The 26,964-nt window shown below is 32.6% G+C and overlaps 2 protein-coding genes, 1 long non-coding RNA gene and 1 other non-coding gene across 5 annotated transcripts; 2 read left to right on the top strand and 2 right to left on the bottom strand.

Moving 5' to 3' along the window:
• The first annotated feature begins 2,631 nt into the window (after positions 1-2,631).
• Positions 2,632-3,318, top strand: LOC124941301. Its single transcript, XR_007099634.1, has 2 exons — positions 2,632-2,776; positions 2,904-3,318. It is a non-coding gene; the product is annotated as an uncharacterized LOC124941301 (long non-coding RNA).
• A 3,662-nt stretch (positions 3,319-6,980) lies between these two features.
• Positions 6,981-7,053, top strand: TRNAK-UUU. Its single transcript has one exon. It is a non-coding gene; the product is annotated as a tRNA-Lys (tRNA).
• A 3,657-nt stretch (positions 7,054-10,710) lies between these two features.
• Positions 10,711-12,792, bottom strand: LOC124943965. Its single transcript, XM_047484419.1, has 3 exons — positions 12,748-12,792; positions 11,340-11,743; positions 10,711-11,209 (listed from the first exon to the last, which is right to left on the bottom strand). Exons 1-3 carry the CDS (start codon positions 12,790-12,792, stop codon positions 10,711-10,713), a joined length of 948 nt encoding a protein of 315 aa, XP_047340375.1.
• Positions 12,793-16,974: 4,182 nt separating this feature from the next.
• LOC124941496 lies at positions 16,975-26,369 on the bottom strand. 2 transcript variants are annotated; one of them, XM_047481837.1, is made up of 8 exons: positions 26,184-26,369; positions 22,894-23,252; positions 22,265-22,344; positions 22,019-22,079; positions 20,306-20,363; positions 20,051-20,108; positions 19,323-19,395; positions 16,975-17,170 (listed from the first exon to the last, which is right to left on the bottom strand). In XM_047481837.1, the coding sequence occupies exons 2-8, from the start codon at positions 23,224-23,226 to the stop codon at positions 17,078-17,080; spliced, it is 756 nt and encodes a 251-aa protein (XP_047337793.1). In that variant the 5' UTR covers positions 23,227-23,252; positions 26,184-26,369; the 3' UTR covers positions 16,975-17,077. The 2 variants fall into 2 exon arrangements, with proteins under 2 accessions (XP_047337793.1, XP_047337792.1); XM_047481836.1 differs by having other exon boundaries at positions 22,894-23,238; positions 26,184-26,367.
• Positions 26,370-26,964: the final 595 nt, after the last annotated feature.

Raw genomic sequence — 26,964 nt, forward strand, 5'->3', positions numbered from 1 at the left:
AAAACGTGTTAAGTGTGTCAAAACGTGTTAAATGTGTCAAAAGTGTCAAAAACGTGTTAAACGTGTTAAAAACGTGAAAATCATGTTAAACGTGTTAAAAACGTGAAAATCATGTTAAACGTGTGAAACGAGTCAAGGACGTGTTAAACTTGTCAAGGATGTCAAAAACGTGTTAAATGTGTCAAGGACGTGAAAAACGTGTTAAATGTGTCAAAACGTGTTAAACGTGCCAAAAACGTGTTAAACGTGCTAAAAACGTGTTAAACGTGTCAAAAATGTGTTAAACGTGTTAAAAATGTGAAAATCATATTAAACGTGTCAAAAACGTGTTAAATGTGTCAAAATGTGTTAAACGTGTCAAGGACGTGAAAACGTGTTAAGTATGTCAAAACGTGTTAAACGTGTCAAAAACGTGTTAAACGTGCCAAAAGCGTGTTAAACGTGTCAAAAACGTGTTAAACGTGTCAAAAACGTGTTAAATGTGTGAAAAACGTGTTAAATGTGTCAATGATGTGAAAAACGTGTTGAATGTGTCAAAACGTGTTAGACGTGTCAAAAACGTGTTAAACGTGCCAAAAAACGTGTTAAACTTGTCAAAAACGTGTTAAACATGTTAAAAACGTGAAAATCATGTTAAACGTGTCAAAAATGTGTTAAACGTGTCAATGACGTAAAAAATGTGTTAAATGTGTCAAAAACGTGCCAAAATATGAAAATATGTTAAATGTGTTAAAAACGTGTTAAACGTGTTTAATGTGTGAAAAACGTGCTAATTTGAAATTACAATTCCGACCTAAAAAGATTGGGATCGAGAACTATCAAATTACACTATATTGAATTCCATTGAAATTCTAATTCCAATTCCAATTCTTAATATTAAAGTGTCTAACAAATATAAGAATTGGAATTGGACTCTCCAATTCCAATGCCAATTCCAGGGTTATCAAACACACCTAAGTGTTATTTTAGATAACATTGATTTTGAATAAAAACACTCTATAATTTTATGGAGGCCTGAGAATAAATTTTGGGCAAAAAAAAACTTGTAACAAACTTATGACATAAATTATTTAATTTTTATCTTATAGAAAATGACATTCTTGAATAAAAAAATATGACTTATTTACTTCATCATAATACCATATTACAATAAATTATTTATGACAAAATAAATAAGTAATGAATTTGTTATTAGAAAAAATACAATTGGGAATGACATCGTTAAGACATTAATGGTTAGTGTTATAATATAATATAAAATATATGTAAGATATTATCACAATATTATATAAATTATGATAATATCATTAGTATATTATATTATATTATATTATATTATATTATATTATATTATATTATATTATTAGTTTCCTTATAAGCTAAATGTATTGTCTATATAATAGACATAACTTATGTAATTTATTATAACATTCAATACAATCACATTTCTTCTCTTTATTCTAACATGGTATCAAAGCTTTGTTATCGTTCTTGAGTCAATTAAGTGATAGTCTTCCGCTGCCTCCATCAATGGTTATTTTAACCATTGATGGAGGACTCTAATATTTTATTTTTATATTTTTATTAATGTTTTTTATTTTTTAATAATATTTTTTTTCTTTCAAATAATTCTCTTGATGTTTTATTATCTTCGGAATCATATTCTCTGAGTTTTGTTTTCAGTTGTTGCTTTATCCTAGTATTTATGCTCATATTTTTATTGGTTATTTAGTCAACACACTGTCATTCTTCGTTAGAATGTGTTTTACAGGTGTTGTTTCATCCCAGCATTCTATTCCCATGGGATTCTATTTTCTTCGTTGGGTTTTTTTAATGCAATACATTGTCATCCCGAAGTTGGATGGATTTCGAGACTCGCGAGTAACTTCGGACTTCATTCGGTTGTTGTTTCACCCTAGCATTCAACACCTATGAGATTCTACCTCTTCGCTGGTTTATTAGTCAACACATTGTCATCATGTTACTAGATGGAGCTCAAGAGTTTATGAAACTTGAAGAATACACCATCAACATTTCAACATCTCGTCATTAACCTCAAGTTGTTCAAACATTTTCTATCTTGAGTTTGAAGAGGAATGTTAGAATATAATATAAAATATATGTAAGATATTATCACAATATTATATAAATTGTGAAAATATCGTTATTATATTATATTATATTATATTATATTATATTATATTATTAGTTTCCTTATAAAGCTCCTTATAAGCTTTATAAGATAAATGTAGACATAACTTATGTAATTCATTATAACATTCAACATTCAATACCATCTCTTTCTTTATTCTAACCGTTAATTCATTATAACATTCAACATTCAATACCATCTCTTTCTTTATTCTAACCGTTAGATCAATTATTCTATGATATTAAAAAGACCACGAGCGCAATTAAATTATCAATTCACCACCAGATCAAATAACCTCATCTTTGAGGTTATTTAATCAAATTTCTCCAACAAACTATTGGCACTCGGCGGTCATAAAACAAGTAATTGCAAATCAACATCAGAAACCCGCCGATGAGCAATCGTAGTCGCAACTGTCAACATCCTTCGCTATAAATCTGCTTAATCTGATGGGTGAATGTTCTAAATATGCACGAATGTTCAATCTATCATAGATTGTTTACAACTGGACAAGTTGTCGGCGCAGGCGATGTCGTCGATTGAAGGTGCTGGATCGAGTTATAGTCATCATCAACATGATTTCAATCTGAGAAAAAATATAATCTGAAAAAATACAGATCTGAGGTAAAATCGGTTACTCTTTTGTAGATTTGAGGTGGAATTGTTACTTTTGCAGATATGTAGCGAAGATTTACCATATTCCTCTGGATTTAAAAAAAACAAATAGTTAGTGAATCTGATTTTATTGTAGATCCGATGAGCAATCGTAGTCACAACTGTCAACATCCTCCGCTATAAATCTGCTTAATTCGATGGGTGAATGTTCTAAATATGCACGAATGTTCAATCTATCATAAATTGTTTACAACTGGACAAGTTGTCGGCACAGGAGACGTCGTCGATAGAAGGTGCTGGATCGAGTTATAGTCATCATCAACATGATTTCAATCTGAGAAAAAATATAATCTGAACAAATTACAGATTTGAGGTAAAATCGGTTACTCTTTTGCAGATTTGAGGTGAAATTGTTACTTTTGCAGATATGTAGCGATGATTTACTATATTCCTCTGGATTTAAAAAAACAAATAATTAGTGAATCTGATTTTATTGTAGATCTGCAAACAGTTACCATAAGCGTAGATCTAGATCTACAATAGTTCCATAAGCGTCTAAAAATGAGGATGAATCTGATTTTCATTATAGAATCTGTTGTTTAATTTAGATGAGTTTGATAAATTTTTGGGCTTTGAAATGTTAGTGATACAAATGAAGAGGAAGAAGAGAAAATTAGAAAGGATAGAATGAAGAGATTTGCAGATGAAGAAGAATAAGAGAGAGGACAAAAGGAAGGAAAAGAAGACCAAAGGAAGAAGAGAGAGAATAGGAGTGGAAGAAAAATAAGTTGGCAAGCTGTTATAAATTTAGGGTAAAATTTAATTTTTTTTACGGATAGCAAAATTTTCTGCTCTTGCTCTCGATTTTAATCATAATTTTTATTTAAAGCAACAATTTGCTCTCGGCGATACTAATATCACCAAACTTTTTTTTTTTCTATCGACGTATTATTTTCTGTAATTGGGTAATTTATTTAAATATATATATATATATAATCAATAAAAAAAATAAAATATATAAAAATTAAACCCAAAATCATTATATAGAAGATTTTGATTTTTTTGAAAAATAAAGTGTATATAATTTTTCATTTTCACGGCAGTTTTTTTCTAATTTCTTTTTTTTAAAATTTTATTTAAATTAGAAACAATATATTGAATATGGTACAATTTATCTAACATTTTATGAAATTTTGGAAATACGAGTTTAACTTGATTCTTAATCCTGTATATTTGATGTTTCAAACTCGTAAATAATTGGGAAATATACGTGTTCTCGTTGCTGATTAAGAAATGAAAAATAAAATAAAATGTGTTGAAAATGATAAAATAATGACATTTTATTTTATATAATATTTTAATTTTTATATAAACGTGTTTGTTTTAATGTATAATTTAATTTAGTAGGTGTAGTTTTAATTATATAGTATAGTTATAAAATTAAGTAATATGTGTATTATTCTAATATATTTAATTAAATATTATTAATTTTAATTATATATATTTTGTATTTATAAAATAAAGTAATTAATTGGTTTAAATAGAGATATAATAAATACAATTAGAGTAAAGAGAAGAATAATTAGTGAATTATTAACCAGTTTAGAGAGAATTTGGGTATTTGCAGGAGAGGGAAGAAAAAAATCGAATTGAAACATGATTAGATACAGAAATGGCTTCTCAAGTAAGGCACATGTTCAATAAAACTGACAGACTGCCAACAAGTAAGGCACAATCAATCTTGTAAAATTGATCAATGTAGCCTAATCAGTTTGCTTCTATAAAAGGTTCAATATATATAAGTAAATGTGTGAGAGAACTTTTTCACCTGTCCATTATGGCCATTCATTGTTGTCCTTATAACATATTTGCTCTAGCACCCACCCATCTATTATGAATTTATTTGATTCAGCTTGATAATGCCAGCTTATTCGCAGATACGTTTATAAGATTTCAGCTTATTTATTCTTTTAAGGTTGTGTATGTTTAATTTAGCTTAAAATGTCTAATTTATTTATTTTTATTTTTATAATATTATTTAATAATGAAGAATATATATAATGTTATATATATATATATTTATTAATTTAATTTTAAATATTAATAAATAATTTAAATTAAAAATAGTATATTTGAAAATAAATTATATTAATATATTAATTTTTATAAAATTTTATTAATATATAATTTTAATTATTAATAAATGGCTTAAATTAAAAAAATAATAAAATAATAAAATATAGTATATGATAATCAAATATAGTTTGTAATAATTTCGATTAGATTTGATGACTTTTATATTACAAAACCAAATTTATTTTAGAATAACTTGAATGAAATATATAAAATAAATGAAATTTGACATAAAATTTCACGAAATATCATGAAATATATTAAGAATACTCATAGTAATTTTAAATACGATAAAATTATTTTTTAAACTCTTAAAACGTTCTGATTATAAATATAATAACCGATTTTCTTAGAATATCCCAAAATGAGAAAACATGTCTCAAAATAATATATAATGTGTTTAGTTGACTATTAATTATTAATATAACTCTAATCGTACATACAATAATAAAATATAGTGTATGATAGTCAAATAAAGTTTGTAATAATTTCGATTAGATTGTGATGGCTTTTATGTTACAAATTCGAATTTATTTTAGATTAACTTGAATAAAATATATAAAATAAATGAAAGTTGACATAAAATCTCACGAAATATCATGAAATATATTAAGAATACTCATAGTAATTTTAAATACGATGAGATTATTTTTTAAACTCTTAAAAAGTTCTGATTAAAAATATAACAACCGATTTTTTTAGATTTTCTTAGAATATCCCAAAATGTGAAAACATGTCTCAGAATGATATAATGTGTTGAGATGACTATTAATTATTAATATAACTCTAACCTAACATAAAATAATAAAATATAGTGTATGATAGTCAAATAAAGTTTGTAATAATTTCGATTAGATTGTGATGGCTTTTATGTTACAAATTCGAATTTATTTTAGATTAACTTGAATAAAATATATAAAATAAATGAAAGTTGACATAAAATCTAACGAAATATCATGAAATATATTAAGAATACTCATAGTAATTTTAAATACGATAAAATTATTTTTTAAATTCTTAAAACGTTCTGATTATAAATATAATAACCGATTTTCTTAGAATATCCCAAAATAAAAAAACATGTCTCAAAATGATATATAATGTGTTGAGATGACTATTAGTTATTAATATAACTCTAACCTAATATAAGATAATAAAATATAGTATATGTTAATCAAATACGATTTGTAATAATTTCGATTAGATTGTGATGACTATTATATTAAAAAACCAAATTTATTTCGATTAACTTGAATGAAATATATAAAATAAATGAGAGTTGACATAAAATCTAACGAAATATCATGAAATATATTAAGAATACTCATAATAATTTTAAATACGATAAGATTATTTTTTAAACTCTTAAAACGTTATGATTATAAATTTAAAGGCAGAGGAACAATTGTTATTTCTCGATTGATCATGAAGTCCCAACAACTCCTCTGCTTGTGGGTATTATCGAGTAATTATTAGTTGAAACAAATTGAGGTTTGGTTCGGTAGATAGACGACATGACTAGCTTGAATCCCTTGCGCTTGCGACTGCTTGATTAATCCACATTTCTTTAGTATGGTATGATTGAGTAATAGTGTGAGTGAGTGTTACAATGGGGAGTGTGTAGTTGTGGTGTATATATATTGGGAATTTGGGACGAAATTGTCCTTGTCGCGAAACGCTAAGTGACTTAGCGTTTCGCGAAGTGAAAATGTGTGAAATGTCCAAATTACTCTTACTATTTAATATAACTTCTCTCATTTTTTTTTCATTTCTGTTCTTCTCCTTCTCTCTTCCCGTTCTTCTCCTCCTTCTCTCTAAACTGGGCGGCGGCGATCGGCGGTGACGGCGAAATCCACGACAATGAGTTTCACGACGAGCACGAGCACTGTTCCACTTGGTACGTTTATCTTATTATATTTCAAGTTTATTGATGTTTGGTTTATGCATCTTCGAATCACTGTTGTTTAGGGTTTACTTCCCATTTCGCTAAGGACTTACCGTTTCGCTAAAGACTTCCCGTTTCGCTAAGGACTTCCCGTTTCGCTAAGGACTTATCGTTTCGCTAAATATTTTAACATGAGTCGTCTTAGCTCAGTTGGTAGAGTGTGTGGCTTTTAATCATGTGGTTGTGGGTTCGAATCCCACAGATGGCGTTTTTATAGTTTTTTTTTTTACTTTTGCATAAATCAAATGCTCATTTGTAAAGAAATGGTTATGTTTTAATTTTATGCATAAATGAAATGGTATAGAAAGAAATGAAACAAAAGCAGCTTAAACATTCATTAACAAATACCAAAGAAAGTAGTTCACTTTTTACATATTATTATTTTCTTAATTAGAATTAATTTATTTATTTACTGAAGTAATCTTCAGTCCTGCCCTTGAATCCAATTTGTCCAAAAGTCAATGCCAAGAACAATCTCAAGTGCCAAGTAACCAGCCCTAACCTGTTTGTTTACTTATTTATGTATATTAATATTAGAAAGAAACATAAATATATTTTAATTGCTCAGTCCCAATGCTGGAAAGAGTCCGTTGATCGCCAGAATACTAGAAGGTGATAACCATCCGATCAACCCAAACCCAATCACGTTCAGATCTTTCCGTAGCTAATCCCTCTCGAAACTACAATCAATCAAACAAACAAATTTCAATTATACTCTTATTTTCTTACATTACATACATACATGATACATACCATGTAAGCTTTCCACCTAAGGCTTTTGCAACCATCAAAGGGTTCATGGCTCTAACTGGAGCCTTTAGGAATCCTGAGCTCAGTCTCACCGGTGATGAAGACAGACAAGATCCGTTTCGCTAAGTGTTTAGTATTTCGCGAAAAGCTAAGCACTTAGCGAAATGCTAAGCACTTAGCGAAACGCTAAGCACTTAGCGAAACGGTAAGTCCTTAACGAATCTTCCCTGAAACGGAACTCATATGATCCAAGATTATATGCAAAACCCATTAATGAACCACACTTAACGAAATGCTCAAATATGAACCCACGAATATGAACAAATATGAACCAAATATGAACGAAATATGAAAAGGTTTTGAAATGAAGAAAATGTAAACATGAACATAACTGTTTATAAGATTTGAAATGAACATCTACCTCGACGACCTTCAAATCCTTAGAATCGGAGACCTGCATACCCTAAACCCTAGAATCGGAAACCTGAATGCAAAATAGATTTAGGGTTATAAATCTTGTAAATTTGTATAGATAAAAACATAAATGGATTAGGTTATAAGATCTTGTAAATCTGTATAGATCTGTATAGATAACCGCCGTCGTCCGTCGTCGCCGCCGGCCGCCGTGAAGGAGAGAACGGGAGAAGAGAGAGAAAGAAAACTAAGGAAATGAAAATATTTTAGTATTTATATTAACCCTAATCCACTTCGCGAAACGCTAAGTGACTTAGCGTTTCGCGACAAGGGCAAAATCGTATAAAAAAAAATATAGAACCACAAGCGCAAAAAAATTATAATATTACCATCAGATCAAATAACCTCGTCTTTGAGGTTATTTGATCAAATTTCCCGCTTGTTGAGGATGTTGACGGTTGTCTTCATATTATACTTTTTTTTAGATATGTTTAGTATCACCAAGAGCCAATAACTCTTGATAAAAGAAATTAAATATCTCCGAGGGCGACAAATACTCTCGGTGATATTAACTTTTTCTTCTCCGACAACTATATCACCGAGACACTGCAATAGCATTTATCGTCCTTGGTGAACACTATCACCGAAGTCATTTTGTCTTTCTCTGAGAATTTTTGCTCTCCTTAAAAATAAATTTTTACTAGTGGTACTTGCTCTTCATGCATTCCCCAATAACCCGTGATAGTGTTTGCCTTACATCATCTTGCATCGTCACAATTGAACATGTGTGATCTTTTCTTGACTTCTTCACTCTGAATTCAAAATGATTAGTCGTCGATATTTATGTAACCTTAGTTGAAGTTATTTTTGTATTCTCAAACAACGTACTAACTTCCAATCCAATTTTGCAAGTTAATGCCCCAAATATCAGATTTTCACTACTTGGTATGTTACTAGCAACCCAATCATTCATTCTTGGTTTGGTAATAGCAACCCAAACACTACTTGGTTGGGTATTAGTAACTCAATCACCAAACCCCTCATTCACACGTAAACATGAGTTACTAGCAACCCAATCACCAACCCCCTCATTCAGACACAAACATGAATTATTAGTAACCCAATCACCAACCCCTCATTCAAACATAAACATGGATCGTCTTTTATGCCATTTTGAGTTTTAGAGACAACCTCAATTTCTGTTGAAACTTCGGGAATACGTCATCATCATCAATTTCTAGAACCATTACACTTTCTTGAGTTGGGTTTGTTGGGTTTCTAGGTACTGACTTCTTTACTAAAGAGACACACATTACAGTGCGATTGTGAATTGACATCGCTTCTTATAAAAAGAAATTCACTTCCATATCTTGTTTGATATCAGTTATAAAAGAAAATTTGACATCCATATCCGGAGTATTATACTTGGTTTTAAACACTAAATCATATATATATATATATGTTAGGATCTAGGTCGCGGCTGGAGGACCGGGGTTGGGCCGGTTAGCGCGTATCACTCAAGGGGTGGTGATTAATCCGGTTAGAGATTAACACCGGGGTTTCAATACTACACAAACTGTCACAAACCCTTGAACTAGGTTCAAGCGCGGAAGAGGTTTGTTTCAGGTTGAAGCAGCACACTTGTAGGATAGGCGGAACCGGGTTTGAATAGGACAAATTTGGAAATTGATGGGTCTGTTTTTGTAACTTGGTGATTCGGTTTAGATGATATAAAGTCGGTTAGAGCGGTGTAGGTGGGTTAGCACAGGTCGGTTAGAATGTAAACCAGCAGAAAGTAAATAACAAGACATAATTTTATGGATGTTCGGAGATAAAACTCCTACGTCACACCTTCCTCTCGAAACCGCGAGAAGGATATTCATTGAGGAATACAAATACAATCCGATCGAGACTTATTTCCTGCTCGATAACACTCGTACAATTTACACCAAAATTGTAAATACACAATTCAACTTTAGCACTTAGGCTTTTTCTAGAAAGAGAACACAATCTTATCACTTGTAAATTAATTGCTCACTTGTCACTTGTGTCCCGCATTTACTCCTCTTCAGCTGCTCCTTTTATAGGTGAAATATGCCAACGGTCATATTTCACTTCCTTGAATTTGATTGGCTGAGCAGAGGTTCAGTGATTCAGACCTGGCGGTCAATTGTTCGGACCGGGCGGTCAACTTTACAGACTTGGCAGTCTGTTCTTCCAGTGTGTAAGACAAACCTGCTAGGTTTGTCTTTTACTCAATATGGTGACTGTTGGTTAGACAGTTGTCTGTACTTGGAAGATTGCCTTTCTGGTTTATCCTGAAGTGGAAAGATCTTGTAGGACTGTCTTCTGCAGTCTACAGACTTTCCTCAGACTTGTATGGATATGGAAGTGTTCAGTCTATTCCTTTGATATCATTCTCAACAGATACTTGAAGTATCTTTTTATGTTGGTCGGTCATTTGACTTAACCAGATGACTTCCGGTTATTGCTCTGGCTTCTGAGTGACCGACTGTGTGGTGTTTCCAGCCTTCTTTTGAGCGGTCATGTTTCAGGTCGGTTTGATAATTTGAGCGGTGGAGCTTCTTAACCGGTTGAGTGATCTGACCGGCCGGTTTTCTCAAGCCGGTTGCTTACTTTGACTGGTCCGGTTCTTCCCTACCCTTTTGTTGTTGGGAAGAGAACTGGACTGCTTGGCAAATCAATGTCGCAGAGGAGTTGGTGAAGATTCCAGCTTAGGAGAAGATGATAATATCAATGAATCGTCGTCGTCGTGATAGGATAAGTCCTTTATATTCTTCTTCTTAGGCCATCGGAGCAGAATCTTTAGTCGGGTGGCTGTGTTGTTGTTGTAGTTTAGAGAGGTAGACTTGGGATTAACAAAGGAACGGGGAGATGAGTTGTTGCTTACGCGGCTAATTAAGGGAGATTGGGAGCTGGGTGAGGCATAAAAGAGAATGTCAGCATCGCTGATTCTGAAAGAAGCCCCAGGACTTCTGCTGTTCATGACTAATATCTTACTAGTATTATTATTATCAGCACCTGCAGCTACATCATCATGGGGTTGATGATATTGTTGTAATAGTAGTAGTGATTGTGATCTGAGGTGTCTTGTTCTTGCTTTGAAGTGATCCTCCTCCTCCTGAGAGTTGTAGTTGTTGTTGTTGATTTCACCACCACTGGCGGCGGATATCATGAGGCTGCGTTTGATCATGAGAATCATCTTCTTCTTCTTCATCTTCTTCTTCATCTTCTTCCTCTTCTTCTTCTTCCTCTTCTTCTTCCTCTTCTTCTTCTTCACGTATGTTTAGGTTTATGTAAGGAACAGACATCAGAAGGTGGAGCACTTCACAAGGGATATTATTGTTTAGGGCCAGGGCACAGTGAAGGGCTGTCCTTCCCTCATTATTCCTCACATTGATCAGGTGGCCAGTATCCTGATCATCTGATTCTGATATTATTATTGTTGCACTCATCACATTGGTGATCAAGTGCTTCATTAGATTCATCTGATGGTCCAGTCTTCTGAACCCTGGACTTGTGAAGCCTGCTACAGCCATGTGGAGAAAGGTGCCTCCATAATTATTCTGATGATATAATTCAGAATGAGATATAAGAGCCTGCACCACCGCCAAGTGTCCCCTGTAAGCTGCCACACTCAAAGCTCTGTTTCCATGATTATCCGTGGAGGTAACAATAATGCTTCCATAAGACGAAACTAGATCATTCACTACCTGCAGTATTATTATTATTAATTATCATAGTTACATATACAATACAGGTTATAATAATAATAATAATAATAATAATAATAATAATAATAATTGTTGTTGAGTGTTGAGTGTTGACCTGAATTTGGCCTCTGGCTGAGGCTGAGTGCAAAAGGGTGGATCCTTGAGCGTCTCTAAATGCCAATAATACATGTTTCGTGAGAAGATTCTTGGCGATGTGCGCCCGGCAGACAGCGGCGCCTTGGAATTGGGAGTGGTCGTCGTCGTTATTTTATTTAATTTTGAAACATTTTGACAACTTTATATACAAAAATAAAATTTTGCGACTTCATAAATAAAATTGACACCTCGCTCCAACTTTGTAAACAAAATTGACATTATTCCGTTAATAAATAGTAGTTTGGAAATTAGGAAAGAATCTCCTCTTATTTATTTATTTATTAATTAAAGGTGTGGTGGGTGGTGTAGGAAACAAAGAAAGAAGAATGAAACAAGGATTTGGCTTTTGTGGATCTCCTCCAATCATATCCAAAGCGCACGACGACACTTGGCATTGTATGGATTCATTATAATTAATTCAGTTTATTGGAATATTGTTGATTGTCTAGGGTGTTTCAAACGGTAATTCATTTCATAATTTTTCAATCATTACTTCACTTATTAACTAAAATGTTTTTTTTTTTATTATTATAAAATTTTAAATTTAATAAAAATAAAATATTTTCTCATTGAACATTATCTTTTCAAAAAACACAATAAAAATATGAAAAATCTAACATCAAACAAGCTCTTAGAATAGGCTAAAATACTATTTTATTATATCACTATTTTAATAATCACATCAATTTAGTTTATTGAATTATAAAAAATATCTTTTACTTTATTTTTATTAAATTTTAAATATAAAAATATATTTTAGTAATTCATCCACACATAACATGGTGGGAGGGTCCAGAGAAATTAATAAGTCAAATCGGACATCGGTCTTCAATTGGCGTTTTAGCAACCTCTAAATATGCCTCAAACGTTTGGGGTCCAGGGAAGCTATGCATTGTAATATGAATGACACATGTGGTAGAGGGAGGGTTTCATAAAGGGGTTGACAATAGACTAGACTCCGAGCCCACAATAAAATGAAATAGATGCCTCCAGTTAGAATTCAACATATACGGCAAACTAGGTTTGGAGCAGTACAACCAGATTCTCGTAAGGCTGAAGCTCAGACCTATGCAATAGTGGTAGACGCTAAGAAACATAATGTTTAGGTCAACTGGTCGAAGACGGTTCATGTCGAAACTAAATCGTTTGAATTTCAAACGTTAGAGGCGCCCTAGAGTTGTGACTATTTTAGAAATTAAGAATGGAAAAAAGAGAAAGTGTGGTTGATTTAGTTCAATTAAAGTTGTTATGTCGGGCTCTTCATACGTTGACTTGGAGCCAAGGGCGTTTGGGGCTCAGATCTAATGATGACATCTTTTGGTATAGATTCAATTCTCATCGAAGATATGTTGATTTATGAGAAAATTTAAAACAACATTTATCATGTTAATTGATAAACGTATTAGACCATTAATTAATGAAGGAATCCGACGACTCATTAATGGTCGATCAATTAATGTTGAAAACTAACATGTTATTGTGCCCACATGCAACATAAGACCGCCCTTAGATAGGGATGGTACATGGATTCGATTGTTTAGAATGACAACAGATATGTGGAATCATGATCTTCTTAGTCAGACCAGTAATAATCTTAGAGGATTTATTGAACTCGATGAGGAAACTCAAAGAGCACATGAGAACGATTGAGTTATAATTATGATGTGTCAATATGATCCACATAAACGTTAAGTTGGATCAATTTATGTTGATAACAGAATACAAGTATATGAAGTGATGGTGCAGCCTAAACATCGTATTGTCGTGTCTCCTTCATCGGGATCAAATATGCATGAGTTAGAGGCGTCGACTTCGTTTGGGCTAAAGAGAGAGAGTTAGTGTTAACTCAATTTTGAGTCGATCAGATCCGTATGGCTAGCCTTGCAGATGTTGAAAGACTAATTATTGAGATAACAAATTCATTGTAGATTAAGTAGGATGAGGCTGGATAAAATGAGCCAATAGATTCCCGTGAGGCTAAGATAAAGTATTCGTCTTCACATCCCTCGAGTTGTGATGTCTTCCCGTATGACGAAAAAAGGGAGATTAGAAGATGGTGGTATATCAAAAGTTGAGTTCATTATCTCATCATCCTAGTTCAGATTTGTTGTCCGAGAAAAAACTATTGACGAGGTAGAAAATAAGTTATGATCACCTGTAAAAGATATAATCCTGACCAATTCTATTAGAATTTTTTATCTTGCGATTAATATTATTGAATCACTAGTTTTCATTCATGATGTGTCTGATGAGGAATTAGTGATTTCTCAATCAGATTATGATGTCAACGAGAATAACCAAATAGAATTATCGACACATAATATGACGATGGATGAAAACAAATCCTTACGGAGGAGGTACTTGAATTAGAGACTGAAGTGTGGTCCATTGTGCATGAGATTCCACCCTTAGGGCATTTGTACCAGCTTCCCTATTTTGTATCCCTAAAAATAATATAAAATAATAATATCCATATTTTAGAGAATCAAAATATAAATTATTCTACATCAGCTTTCTTATCTTTATCCATATATCATTTAAATATTCATTAAAACAACCAATTTTTCAGTCACCTCAACCACTTAATTACTTATTCATATATATTTAAATATTTATTGTTAGCCATGAAAGAGAAAATATATTATTTTATTATTTAGGGATGCTACAGTAATCCCTAAATATAAGGATTCACTGTTCATCATCCCTAAAAAATTATAAGGATAGGGAATTTGATAAAGCATTTTTTTTACAACTTTTATGTTATTTATCTTTATAATAGAGATAGAACACATTTTAAGGATTCTGCTACAAATGCCCTTACCGTATATTTTTCATCCAAGTAATTCTTCATAAAAAATTATCAACATTGACAACTAAAGAAGTTAAATGACCCACCACAAAGTTATATACAAGTAGGAAAACGTGTCTCGAAGCCGAAAAAAGATTATTTTGATTAGATTTGATCAGTGATTGGAAAAATTATTGTTTGGAACATTTATGAGTTAAATGATGGTGTGAAGAGAGGTATCATTAAGTCACTAATGGGAACCCTTAGTTGTGACATATATTTGTTTTAGTGAGACTAAAATTCGGAAGATGGATTAATGGATCTTAATGATCTATGTAATTGACGGTTGTGTGGTTGAGAGGCTCTTGATTCTATAGGGGTATTGGGTGAAATTCTTGTGTCATGGAATGAAGACATGTATGAGAAAATATATGTTAATTTGGGTAAATACTCAGTTAACGTTCAATTAAGAAATTAAGAGGATAATTTTTATATGGATGATTTATGTGGTCTATGGACCAGTTCTATCACAATTTAAAACAGTTCTTTAATAAAATGAATAACGTGGTGAGTCATTTGGACTTACTAATTGTTTTTACGGGTGACATGAACGAAGTTAGATCCCCTTTCAAAAGAAAAGTGGAAAAAGGCTTAGTAGCCTAATGCACGAGTTCTCAAAGACAAATGAAGATCTTTATCTTATTGACTTGTCTTTGGAAGGCGATTAATTCACATTTAGGAGAGGTAATGGCAATGATGTCAAGTTCATTCTCGTATCGATAAAATTCTAATTAGTGAATCTATTTTTTTAGGGTCCTTCCATGGAGTTGTTCAGATCACCGACCAATTTTAATGGAACGCCGTATGATGGAGAGAACATGTCGACCATTTAGATTCGAAAATAAATGGTTGATCTAGGAAGACTTTATGTCGTGTGTACAATCGTGGTGGGTGAGTCAGACATCAGTTGGTTCTCCATCGAGTAAACTTTTTGTGAATTAAGGATCTACGTAAGCTTCTCAAAAGTTGGTTCGTGGGAGATTGTACATTATTTTGTGCTAAAATCAATGACTTGTGTAATTAAATTAATGTCATTAACGGGACTGAGAAGATTCGTGAACTCTCCGATAAAGAGGTTAGTTCTCATATTCACATTGATAGTAAGTTGCTCGATATGTGCAAGGAGGAAGAAATTGTGGTACGCCAGCAAAGTAGAGCTATATGGTTACATGTCGGAGATAGAACCACCAAATTTTTTCATGGAATCTCTAACGCACAAGCAATAAATAATGTGATTAATTTGATTTCGATGAGGAGAAATTCATGATAATGAACCATAAATATCTACGAGTATTGTCAAATTTTATAAGAATTTATTTAAGGAGTCATTTAATATTAGACCTAAATTGAATGGTATTATTTTTTATTTAATTAGTTTAACGCAAAAATATATGTTGGAGACTCGATTTTCGTTGGAAGAGGTTGAGGAGGCCATTAAAGGATGCAGAAGTGATAAAGCGTACGGGTTTACTTTGGCTTTTTTTAAAAAGGCATGACCTTTTCTTAAGACAGGAATTATGGAAGCAATTGATCATTTTTATCGTTTTTCATTATTTGATAAAAGTTGGAACTCTATTTTGATATGTCTTATTCGTAAAACTCTAGGGACTATTGATGTGAATATCTTTAGGCTTATTAGTCTCGTTTCATCTTTCTATAAGATTGTCACAAAATATTTGACAAACAGATTGAGAAAGGTATTAAAGACGGTGATATCTAGTAATCAGATAACGTTCATCAAATGTCGTCAAATATATGAAACCCCCTTGTGATCACATTTTAATCCCCTCTTCTAACATAGCGACAACAAAAGGTGGATATTCTCATTCTCTTTAAGATCAAGATCTTCTGCCCTTTATATTCTTTTATGTTTCTAATCTTTTTCTATTCTTAAAAGTTCTTTTAAGAATTTTCTTATACTAGTCATGCATGTGTTTAGATCCTTCATGTGGCGATATTAAAAAATATTATGTAAACTTTGACGTACATGTAGGGGTAGGATGCAAATCTGATAAAATTTTAAAAGGACATTCTTTAAATTTCGTGCAATGAGTTTGTGTTTGCAATTATTAAGAAATCAATGTCTATTCTGCTATATACAAATAAATAGTTGAAATTTCATCATATAATTAAAATAACATTATTTAGAACATCTAGAAACTATATTTAGATTTTTCACAATAGAAATATCCAATATATATATAACACTTTGATGCAAAGCACAATCTAATGAACAAACACGAAGCAATATATATTTGTTACACCAAATAAGCTAATTTTGTGTTCCACAACCTTTGATGGAAAAAGAATAGCAGAGTAAATATTTTTTCCTAAAGAACAGTGAGTGACACAGCAGCAGAACGGAGTCTTAAGCCATCATCATCCCATCTAGACTCTGGGGCAGTTGCTCCAGCTATAATTACCTAAGAAAAAGATACAATAAACAAAGAATGATGAGATAACTAAGCATGATGGTGATGGACATGCATCACAGCAGATTTGGGAAATTCAAAATCACCTATAAAAAATGTTATCATCTCACAATGGCATGTTTCTATTTAAACAACTGTAATATTGTTTTTCGAACTCTTGATTAATACAATGAAACTCTTGTTCATTTTTTTAAAGATTCGCCGATTTTGCAAATCGTCTATGGTTTCGGCTGTTCTATTTTATAACTTGATTTTTCGGCTGTTGAGTGTTTAGATCTGATTTTTTGAAGAAAAATAGTTCAGACCTGTATCTGGTTATTTTCTTTTAGGGTTTTTGCTTCAGTCTCTTATGCCGTTTCTGGGTTCATGAAAAAAAAAAAAAAAAAAAATTGGTATTTGTTAGTCTGTTTGGAGAAACTAAGAGTGGAGAAGGATGAAGAATAAGGAGAAAAAAAAAGATTGTATATGTTTGGTTATGAATTCTATCTGCAATCTGTTGATGATGTTTTTGGCTACAACAACAAATTAAGGTGATCATGTCTAAGACAGACAGTCTCCTTAGTCCTCACCTGTGGAGATCTCGCAAATCGAGCGAAAAAACAGAATAATTGCAAATGGAGTCTGTGAATGAGGGAGTATGTGAATCACATCTAGTGTGCCTCTTCCCATGAGGAAGGCAAGATGATTTAATTCTAAGAGTTGTGGAACTTGACAGTTGAGTGGGAATTTGGAGGAACTGCCTGAAGTCTCAAATGCTTACAAAGGCTGGAAAGCTGAGAAGCTCTTAACCAAGCAAGTCGGAAGTTCAAAGCACGGGCGAATCTTCATCCGACACAATGCAGTAGTTCCTTCTCAACGAATCAGGATTGGAGAAGAATCACACTGGTAGGCATGGCAACAGGTAGTAAAACAAGCTGATCCTTAAAAAACGGTTCCTTGTAATTAATCGGGTCTGGTACCTGTCAGTTCGGAACCGATAATTTCAGGTCACTAGATACCCGAATTTTCGGGCCAAGTTCGGGTCAACCTAGACCCATAATTTTGCCATGCCTACACACTGGCTGCAGAAAGACCTAGATTTGTTATTCTGAAGGCAGCAAGTTATCGCCTCCAGCGCACAATTCAACGTCGGAACACCCATCCGGTACGAGTGAACTGATAATGGCAATTCAACGTCGGAACACCCATCCGGTACGAGTGAACTGATAATGGAATTATTTTGCTTATAATCAGAGGTTCTAATTGGTTGTGCAAAAATGAACATAAAAGTAGTTTTTCAAGTGTGATCAGTAAGGTCTGTTTGATTCTTGACACTTTTTTTAGTATATTAATCCACAGTTATATTGTTTGGATATCTGCATGCAGAGGCTTTATTTATTGATTGATTTACTGTTTGAAGTATATATTAGTAAGTCTTTGAGGTATGTTTGATTTTGAAGGCTTGTTTGAAACTGAACATAAATGTCTATTGCTGCAATAAAACAGAAAGGCCTATTGGGGTTATATAAGAACAATAGGCCTGTTTGATTTGGTTCCATTCTGCAGTAAGGACATGAAGGCCATTTAACTCACTGAATTCCTAGATTAAGAAAGGAATAGTAAGGCCTAATCAATTTGTACCTTAAGAAAGCAGAACTTCTTTTTTTTGCAGTGTTGCTTTCTGAAGTATATATTGTTTGAGAGCAGTTGTACAATAGCTCAACTCGGCAAGAATGGTAGAAACCGGATGGGAAGATGAGCTAAAAGGAGATGCATTTGAAGCTCCAGGAGTATAATAAAAGATTCGATCGGAAGGAAGAATGTTGAACGAAATATAGAGAGTAGTTATGCAATCAGAGAAATATACTAAAACCATAGTTCCTAAATCCTAATCAACAGATGGAGGTTTTAGAAGAAAAAAGAGGACTAAGTTCCTAAACGCCTATGTTTCAGCCATTCAAAGCCAAAATCTGGGCACCTTTTGTGGTTCAAGATCAATTTCTAATTTCCTCACTGAGATCTCCCTCTTCTCGCTTAAATGTTATTCTTTTCTCCTTATCTATTAATACAATTCCATATCATCGTGTGGGAATGCTAATGTGGCTGTAATACTTTATCGAGTAGAAATATTAAAGGACATGTAAAGTAAACAATCCTGCTTTACCTTTCCACTGTTGATAGCTGCTACCATAGCAATATGCTGTTCACGCTTACCAAATTCATAATAGTAGTACGTCCTGAAATGAAATAACTTGACTGGTAGGAATAATTACAACAACTTTAAACAAGAAATAAAATGTAGGCATCAACATGTTAAGTACACGGGCTAATCTAGGGCTTTGTTGCTAGTTGGACGATTAACCGACTAATTAGATAGGAATTATTATTATGTTTCGATTATTAGATAAGTTTTAATTGGTTATCTGTGTTAGTTTTAATTGATTATTTGTGTTAGGGTTGGAGTAGAATTTCCCTATTACAATAAATAGGGCCTCCATGTTATGGTGTTTGATTATGTTATGCAGTTAAGGAAAAGGCCTAATTCTCCGGTTGGTCTCTATTGAGTTTGGTTATTTTTCTCTCATCTTATAAAATCCTCTAGCTAGCTTCTCATTGTATTTTTTTCTCTCATATTACACAATACAACCTTTTATGTGTGTTGGGGACTGGTACGGGATGAGAATTTTTCGATCTTCTTACGTTGTTTTTTTATTTATTGTTTTGTTTTTTCCTTTCTTTTGTAACGTTTGAACGCATATTGCACTCCTTTTAATAAATGTGGTCCTTTTAAAAAAAAAATGTTTGTTGGGTTCAAGGGTAGAAGAAGAAGAAATTTTAACTCAACGAAAATGTTTTAAAACTCCAGTATGAGTGTCAATAGTCAATACTTACCGGAAACCTTCATCTTCCTTTATTTTTATTGTGCGGGCAGAGAATAGAGTTGCATCACCTACGGAGCATAGCACATCAAAATATAGTGGAGAACTATTTGGGAAAGAAAAAATATATCTTTTCTTGTGTAGAGCAGGTAGTTTATCTAGAACATACCTGCATGGAAAGAAAAAAGTAGAAATCCCATATGATGAAAGATTTCGCAGAAACACATATTATGCATGAGGCTTTAATAAGAGAAAACTACTAATATACCTGGAACAAATATTTTTGCTGCCTCCTTTAGTGATCCCAAATCCAATATATCTTTTGCCTGGTCAAAGGGATAAGACAGGATTTTACCATTACAAACAAATATAGTCTCGTGACCAACAATTTTGCAAAACATATGTTTTAGATACTTTTGAAATTCACTATGTAATACATTACGTATGCCCTTATGAGATGAGAATTCGGTATCCTCCCTAAGAAATATAGTACACTTTATATGTAATATGGTGAAGCTTATTAAGGCATTACTTGTGTATGAAACCTATATTCGTGAAATTTAAGGATACAACGCATTAAATGCTTGCTCCTGAATCTATGGATCTTCAATTTTGATACTAATAGATACTAGCATAAATCACTTCCTCCATTAATCATAGTATACATTCAATTCCCATTCCACAACAAGTACACAACTAGGTCCTTTAAGCAACCCAGTATATGACTATATGTGAAATTTAAAACTTCATTAATCAAAATGCAACAATCAAACACCTAATTTTGTCTTTATTTAAGTACAATGTGCTAGTACAGAACCGTGCTTATTTATTGTGTCAAAACTGGACATCTTTATAATATTTGTTAAGGATCAAATTCGGCTATTTTCCTATAAATTGAAATTATTAAATATCCAAAAAAAAATAGATCAATATATTTTATCAGCCATGTCATCAATAATGGTTCTCTTATTAAACATTAATAATGAATATAAATGAAAATACTTGCATTAATAACCCAATTGCTAGATCATTGAACTTGAGATTGATTATGAGCTCCAATTTGAATTGATAGAACAAAGTCAAATTTGCTCAAGTCCTCAAAGAATAAGCTGAAATAGCTTAATTAATTAATAATGCTTTGGCAGAGTATTTCAAAGGATCTTGTTTCCTATGAGACACAAAAGGACCATCACCCACAACAATCCAACTAAAATTTTGTGTTATTAAAGGAATCCACAAATTTTGTTACATCACGCAAACAGGTGGCTGACATACTCACCAAAGCTCTTCCCAAGATGAATTTTGAGGAACTATGTGGCAAGTTGGGCACTCTCAACATCTATTATCCAACTTGAGGGGAGTGTAGAATTATCTCTCCATCTTCCTTGGAATTGATGCAATTTACTTGCATTCAACATTTACTTTGCTTATACTCTATACATGACTTGTTGTCAGTCCTTACTTTATTTACACTCAATGTCTTTATATATCACACATCTCTCATGTAAATCACAAGTCATATGTGAATAATATTATCACTCTTTACTCTTAAGAGCTCAACATTCTACATTTTTTTTTCAAGCAAGAAGTACTTGTACTAATCCAACTAAAGTCTAAGGTTGTATCCGAGTTAAGGTAGTTTAAACTGAAGACTCTGTTTCCTTAATATCAAGAAAGCAAAGCCACAAAAAATAATTTGCAGATCTTGATGATTTTATTTCAGTAAAATGATATTATTGGACAAAAGTAATAGATGATAAAGTTCCCTATTTATACAAAAACCTTGCCTCTGTTTTCTCTCTTCATTTAGTTATAATTTATTTTTTGATTCTTGATCAAGTGTGTCACTTGCTGATGTAGACACCACTTGCTGCTGTGGATCTTTATCATCAAAAGGTGACTATTTATGTCGCTTTTCTATAAGAATTTATATTATTTTTAAAGCATGTATGAAAAATTAAAGAACAAGATAGTAAGAGACCTCTAAGAAGGTGATCTTCAGTTGGTTGGAGGGGCGAATGACAACACTTACAACTTCAGAGCTGCATCAAGTGTGTACAGAACATTAAGGAAATGCAAAGGAAACACCTCACATATAAAAATCTTAAATGGTTGTGACTTGTGGCATCTAATTCAAAAGGAATGTTTACCTCAACTTGCACTTTACTAGAGAACTAAGAAATGCAAAGAAAACATGACAAATGAACTCAGAGTTTTACGGGAATACCCATCAGAGGATGCAAACCGTGCTGCAAATGTCTTTGGCTTTACCTTGTCACCATAAAGAGATAGTCCAACATTGAAGTCCTAAAAAGAACAAGCAAATGGTGGTCAAAAGAGAATATTCAACTATACAAAGGAAATCCCTACAAGTTTGGGGAGTTATCGATCAATGAAATTACTACGCGTCGTTCAGTAACACAACCTAATTCTTAATGTATAATTTTTCTTATAATAGTAATTATTGAACTCTTGACCTCTCAAATAAGAACAAGATTTATAGCATTTGAACATGTGTGAAAAAATCACCAGCCAAACAATAACAGGCCTCCTTGTTGGCTTCAAAGCCACTTTTCTCCCAGAAGCCATGATAGTGAAAAATACTACCGTTTCATAAAGGTTTATAGTACTGTATCCATCTTAACTGAATCCAAGACATTCAGGATTTCTTTTGATTCAACTGTACGATTCATTTATAGCAGCTCACTTTCACAAATGGATCAAAGATTTATCAATCTTGCACATAAATCAAACCCTTGTTTAAACTTTGTTCCTAAACAATGTAGTAAAAATAAATAAAACATTAGAAAGTGGTAGAGAAGTTCAATAATATGATGAAATAAATGGCCAACGCACCTCAGGTTCCATGACATCCTCAAACTCAGGAGGGACGCGAATAGAGAACCCATCGCCATAGAAAAGAAACCAGTTCTTGGTATTGGCTATGCGAGAAAGAAGTGACTTTGATGGTTTTGCAATTTCAGCAGAAGCAGTAGGTATTGATAAATTAAGAGCAAGAGAAAAGAAACATAATGACGCAGTGCTCAGGAGCACATTTCGTTTGGAATATAAGGAGATAGAGTTGGGTCCAAATGGTAAAGAGATAATCTGTCTCGAGGTTGATTCAGTATGGTGTTTCTGGCTGGTTGCTGGACGTGTATGGAGAGGAAGTGAGAGAAGAATGGCCATGAGCAGGGCCGTCTGCAAGGTTTGGACTGCTAAGTAAAAAAAAATGCACCTTACCAAAAAAGAGTCATAATTTAACATGATAGCCATATACTGATAAGCCAAATTAAACCTAGTTAAATTAAAAAAAAAAATAGAAATGGATTCACTTCTGTTAGATCAAGTCAATTTTTATGTTTTTAATCTTCTCTTTTGCTTCATCTTCTTCCCTTCCCTTAGTTTTTTTCTTCAAGCAGCAAGATTTTATAGCAAACGGAACAAAAATAGATGCAATATAAATCTTAAGGGAATATTATATTGCATTTTGATATAATATAATCTTGCTGAGATAAAACCTTAAGTCTAGCATAATTCCAAAGCTAGACTTAAGATTTTATCTCAACTTAAATACAGTATTCAATCATTTGTATTCCTAAGTCTAGTTCAATCTATCAATGGCTTAATTCAATGCATCAAGCAAGTGAATCAATCATCAACTAATCAACTTCATCAAGACAATAAACCAAAGCATATCATCCTTTAAGCACATCAAGTTCATATAAACACTGAAATCAAGTCAAACATGTCACAAAGAGATGATCATCTCATCAAATCACTCAACACATGCCTATTTCAATCATGTTAGCCCAAGAATATATGAACATCTTTCAAAGCATGCCAACAGATTCAACACATCAAAGCAACGCAAGGCATACTTTCATGATATCAAGTCTAACTGTCAACCAAGGCATGAAAACATTTCATCAGTTAAGCATAAGCATCATTTAAAGCAAATCACCAATTCAAGACATCTTTGCCAATTCAAATCATCATTTGAAATACACATTATCTTCACTGCTATTCTGAAAATCATTTTGAAGCTCAAATCTAAATTCATTTCAAAAGAAAGAAATCAAGAATAATCAAATGAATCAATCAAATTCATTTTGCTTTGGTTTTTAGGCAATCTCCTTGTGAAGGCTTCATTTGAATTCAAAAAGAAAGAAGAAGCAATGTTTCTAAAATGTCAGTTTTCAAATCCAACATTAAGGTTCATTTTCTTTCATTTGACCTTAACAAGTGACGCTAAGATTTTTTTTAAAGGGCGAGACCATTTCATTAAATCACAAGATCGTGAAGGTAATGATCATGTGAAGAAAATGAGTACAAGAAGGAAAGAAGGAAAAATCTTCAATACAAAAAGGGGGAGGAGAAAAATGTTAAGGAAGATAAAAAGTTCTCGATGAGACAAACATCATAGCCCGTCGTGACCCAATGCCAGTATGCCACAAAATACAACATCAACGAACAACATACAAAGTTAATCAAACAAATTTCCCTAAGATAGTCAGACCTAGCTTGATCAATCACCAAAATTTTTGAGACAGTCCAAATGTAGCCGGGCAAATTGATCCATTCACGAAGATGCATCATTCGTTCCGGATGGTACAAACCTTCAATTCATCAACGGACACGCCAAGTGAAATCCAATCCAAGAATAAAGTCTGGGTGCAATGAAGGAAATCCTATGTTCTAGAATGGGATATAGAGGCAAGGGACCAGACAATAATAGCAACATCAAAGTGAAAAAGGAGATGCACAAGACTTCAGTGATGTATTAACTATCCTATGATAGGTATTTAGCTTCAGATGACGAAGGTCAGTTTGGTTTTCAATTTTAGGAAAACAAGGCAATAGGCTGCCCAGAAAACATAACATACAGGGCAGCCCACTGTTTTAGTGTCTTTGAATGCGTTATTCATTTCAAATGCAAACAAGACCTTCATCATCTAAATCTAGACTCATTAATCCAGTTTATCATGAAACAAAATTCCTACCATTAAGTTAAAGATCAATGTCAATTTTGAATTCAAAACAGTGAGACACTTGACTTTCCTAATTCAACTTCCAGTTTGCATCAGTTCAGAAAACAAGTGAGTTGACCTTCTAGATGATCTCAAATACAAAACTCTAAAACACAAAAAGATGCTCAGAACATATTTTCTTAGAAACTCTATAAAACAATTTCATATTTTCAGCTCATTTGAGAGAAAAACTCAAATTACAGTAGGATTAGGAGTCTAAAATTATGTACTGTGACAGTTTCAGTTTTCATCAAATTGAAGTTCAATTTGACTAGTTTTGTGCATAGTTGTCAATAGCGTCAAAGCTGCTCATGGCTATAGCGTAAAGCGAATAGCGTAGCGAGGGATACTTGAAAATAAAGCGTAGAAAACATATAAATATCAAACAATTAATATTAAAATTTTTATTTAAAACGTCGTTTTATGGGGCAATAGCTTTCGGCACTACATGAGCTATAACGACAAAAAAAGGGCTATTTGAAAGTGTGCAGCCTATTGCGCCTTATAGCTACATATAGTGTTGATCTATGCTGTTTGCTGTAGCGCTATTGACAACTATGGTTTTGTGCAATCAGATGCAAACCATCGTTGGCATCAGGTTAAACTACAGCTTGGAAGAATGTAAGCTCCTTTTATGAAGGGAATAATAGCTTTCAATCATTTAAATATAATTAAATAAGTGGACAGATTCTGGAATTTGGAAGACAGTTTCTTCAAAACGACTCTCAATTCGTTCAAGTCAACTTCAATCGAGTCTATGAGACTTCAAAACGACTCTCAATTCTAAAGACGTGAATATAAATGTTCAAAGTAAACTCTACCTAAGTATTCAACAAGATCTCAATCAATCTCTTCTTGAAATGCAAACTGCTTTTGCATTTTCTAACTTATGTTAATCCTAGTTTAAACAAAATCAAATTCTTAGAATCAAACGTCATTTCATCATCGACTCCAATAGGAATATAAACAGCCATCATTTATAACAAAATTTCATTTCATTGCATTTAAAGGGAAATATATTACAAACTAAACAGCTAAACTAGGAATAGGAACCATTTAGGTCATTACATTTGTTTGTACTCATCTCAACAAGCAATTAAAAAACTGTAATTGGACCTTAGATTGATGTCAATGATGATGAAGCAAATGAAGTTGAAGAAGATGGCAGTATGCTTTCCTTAGAAGCAGCAGGAGAAGCTCTCTCGATTCCCTATCTGTGTATGTAGAATTTACATCGAGTTCCTATCTGGAATGGGAATGCTCATTCTCAAAATGCCGCCTCCTCCTTTCGTTCGTCCAAAGTTCTTTATATAGGGCTTCAGCAAGGGATTCCTTGGAGCAAGGGGGGATCCACAATCGAACGGCGCTCCTTCATCTTCAACAACGGGCAGCGCTTCGGGCAGAGATAGAAGGATCGAGTTTTCATCTTCATCGTGGTCCCCGCCTTCTCAAATCTCAACTTCTCTCCTTTTTTTTTAACCTTTCCCCTCCTCTCTTCAAAATAAATTCTAAGGCCAATCATGGGATATTAAAAAGAAATGTTAATGCTTTGTTTGATTGTTGGCTTAGAAAAATTAAACTATATTTATTTATGAAATTTACAGTATAAAAATATAATATATATGCAAATTGCTTTTCCCAACCCCTCCCATATTCCCACCCCCGCTTAACTCCTTAATTAATTTCAAAATGATTTATTTATCCCTACCACCTTTATATATTTACACATTTCTTATTTTATTTATTTTATTTTATTTTATTATTGAGTGTTTTTATTAAATATAATTAATTAATTAATTTTTAATATTTTTTTAACTTTATTTATTTAATTAAAAATACAAAATATTATTATTTTTATATTATAATTATTTAAAATATATTAAATATTAAAATATAT

The sequence above is a fragment of the Impatiens glandulifera genome, chromosome 6, assembly GCF_907164915.1.
Source record: "Impatiens glandulifera chromosome 6, dImpGla2.1, whole genome shotgun sequence".
Taxonomy (NCBI): domain Eukaryota; kingdom Viridiplantae; phylum Streptophyta; class Magnoliopsida; order Ericales; family Balsaminaceae; genus Impatiens; species Impatiens glandulifera.

Excerpts from the sequence above, each read along its gene's own strand:
- LOC124943965 (XM_047484419.1), bottom strand. The coding sequence starts at position 12,792 with ATGCATAGCTTCCCTGGACCCCAAACGTTTGAGGCATATTTAGAG. Across the intron at positions 11,744-12,747 it reads CGTTTGAGGCATATTTAGAG|GTAGTGAATGATCTAGTTTC; the intron begins GTTGCTAAAACG and ends ATAATACTGCAG. Across the intron at positions 11,210-11,339 it reads GAAGTGCTCCACCTTCTGAT|CCTCATGATATCCGCCGCCA; the intron begins GTCTGTTCCTTA and ends GATCAAACGCAG.
- LOC124941496 (XM_047481837.1), bottom strand. The coding sequence starts at position 23,226 with ATGGCCATTCTTCTCTCACTTCCTCTCCATACACGTCCAGCAACCAGC. Across the intron at positions 20,109-20,305 it reads AGCAAAAATATTTGTTCCAG|GTGATGCAACTCTATTCTCT; the intron begins GTATATTAGTAG and ends TATGCTCCGTAG. Across the intron at positions 19,396-20,050 it reads AAGGAAGATGAAGGTTTCCG|GACGTACTACTATTATGAAT; the intron begins GTAAGTATTGAC and ends ATTTCATTTCAG.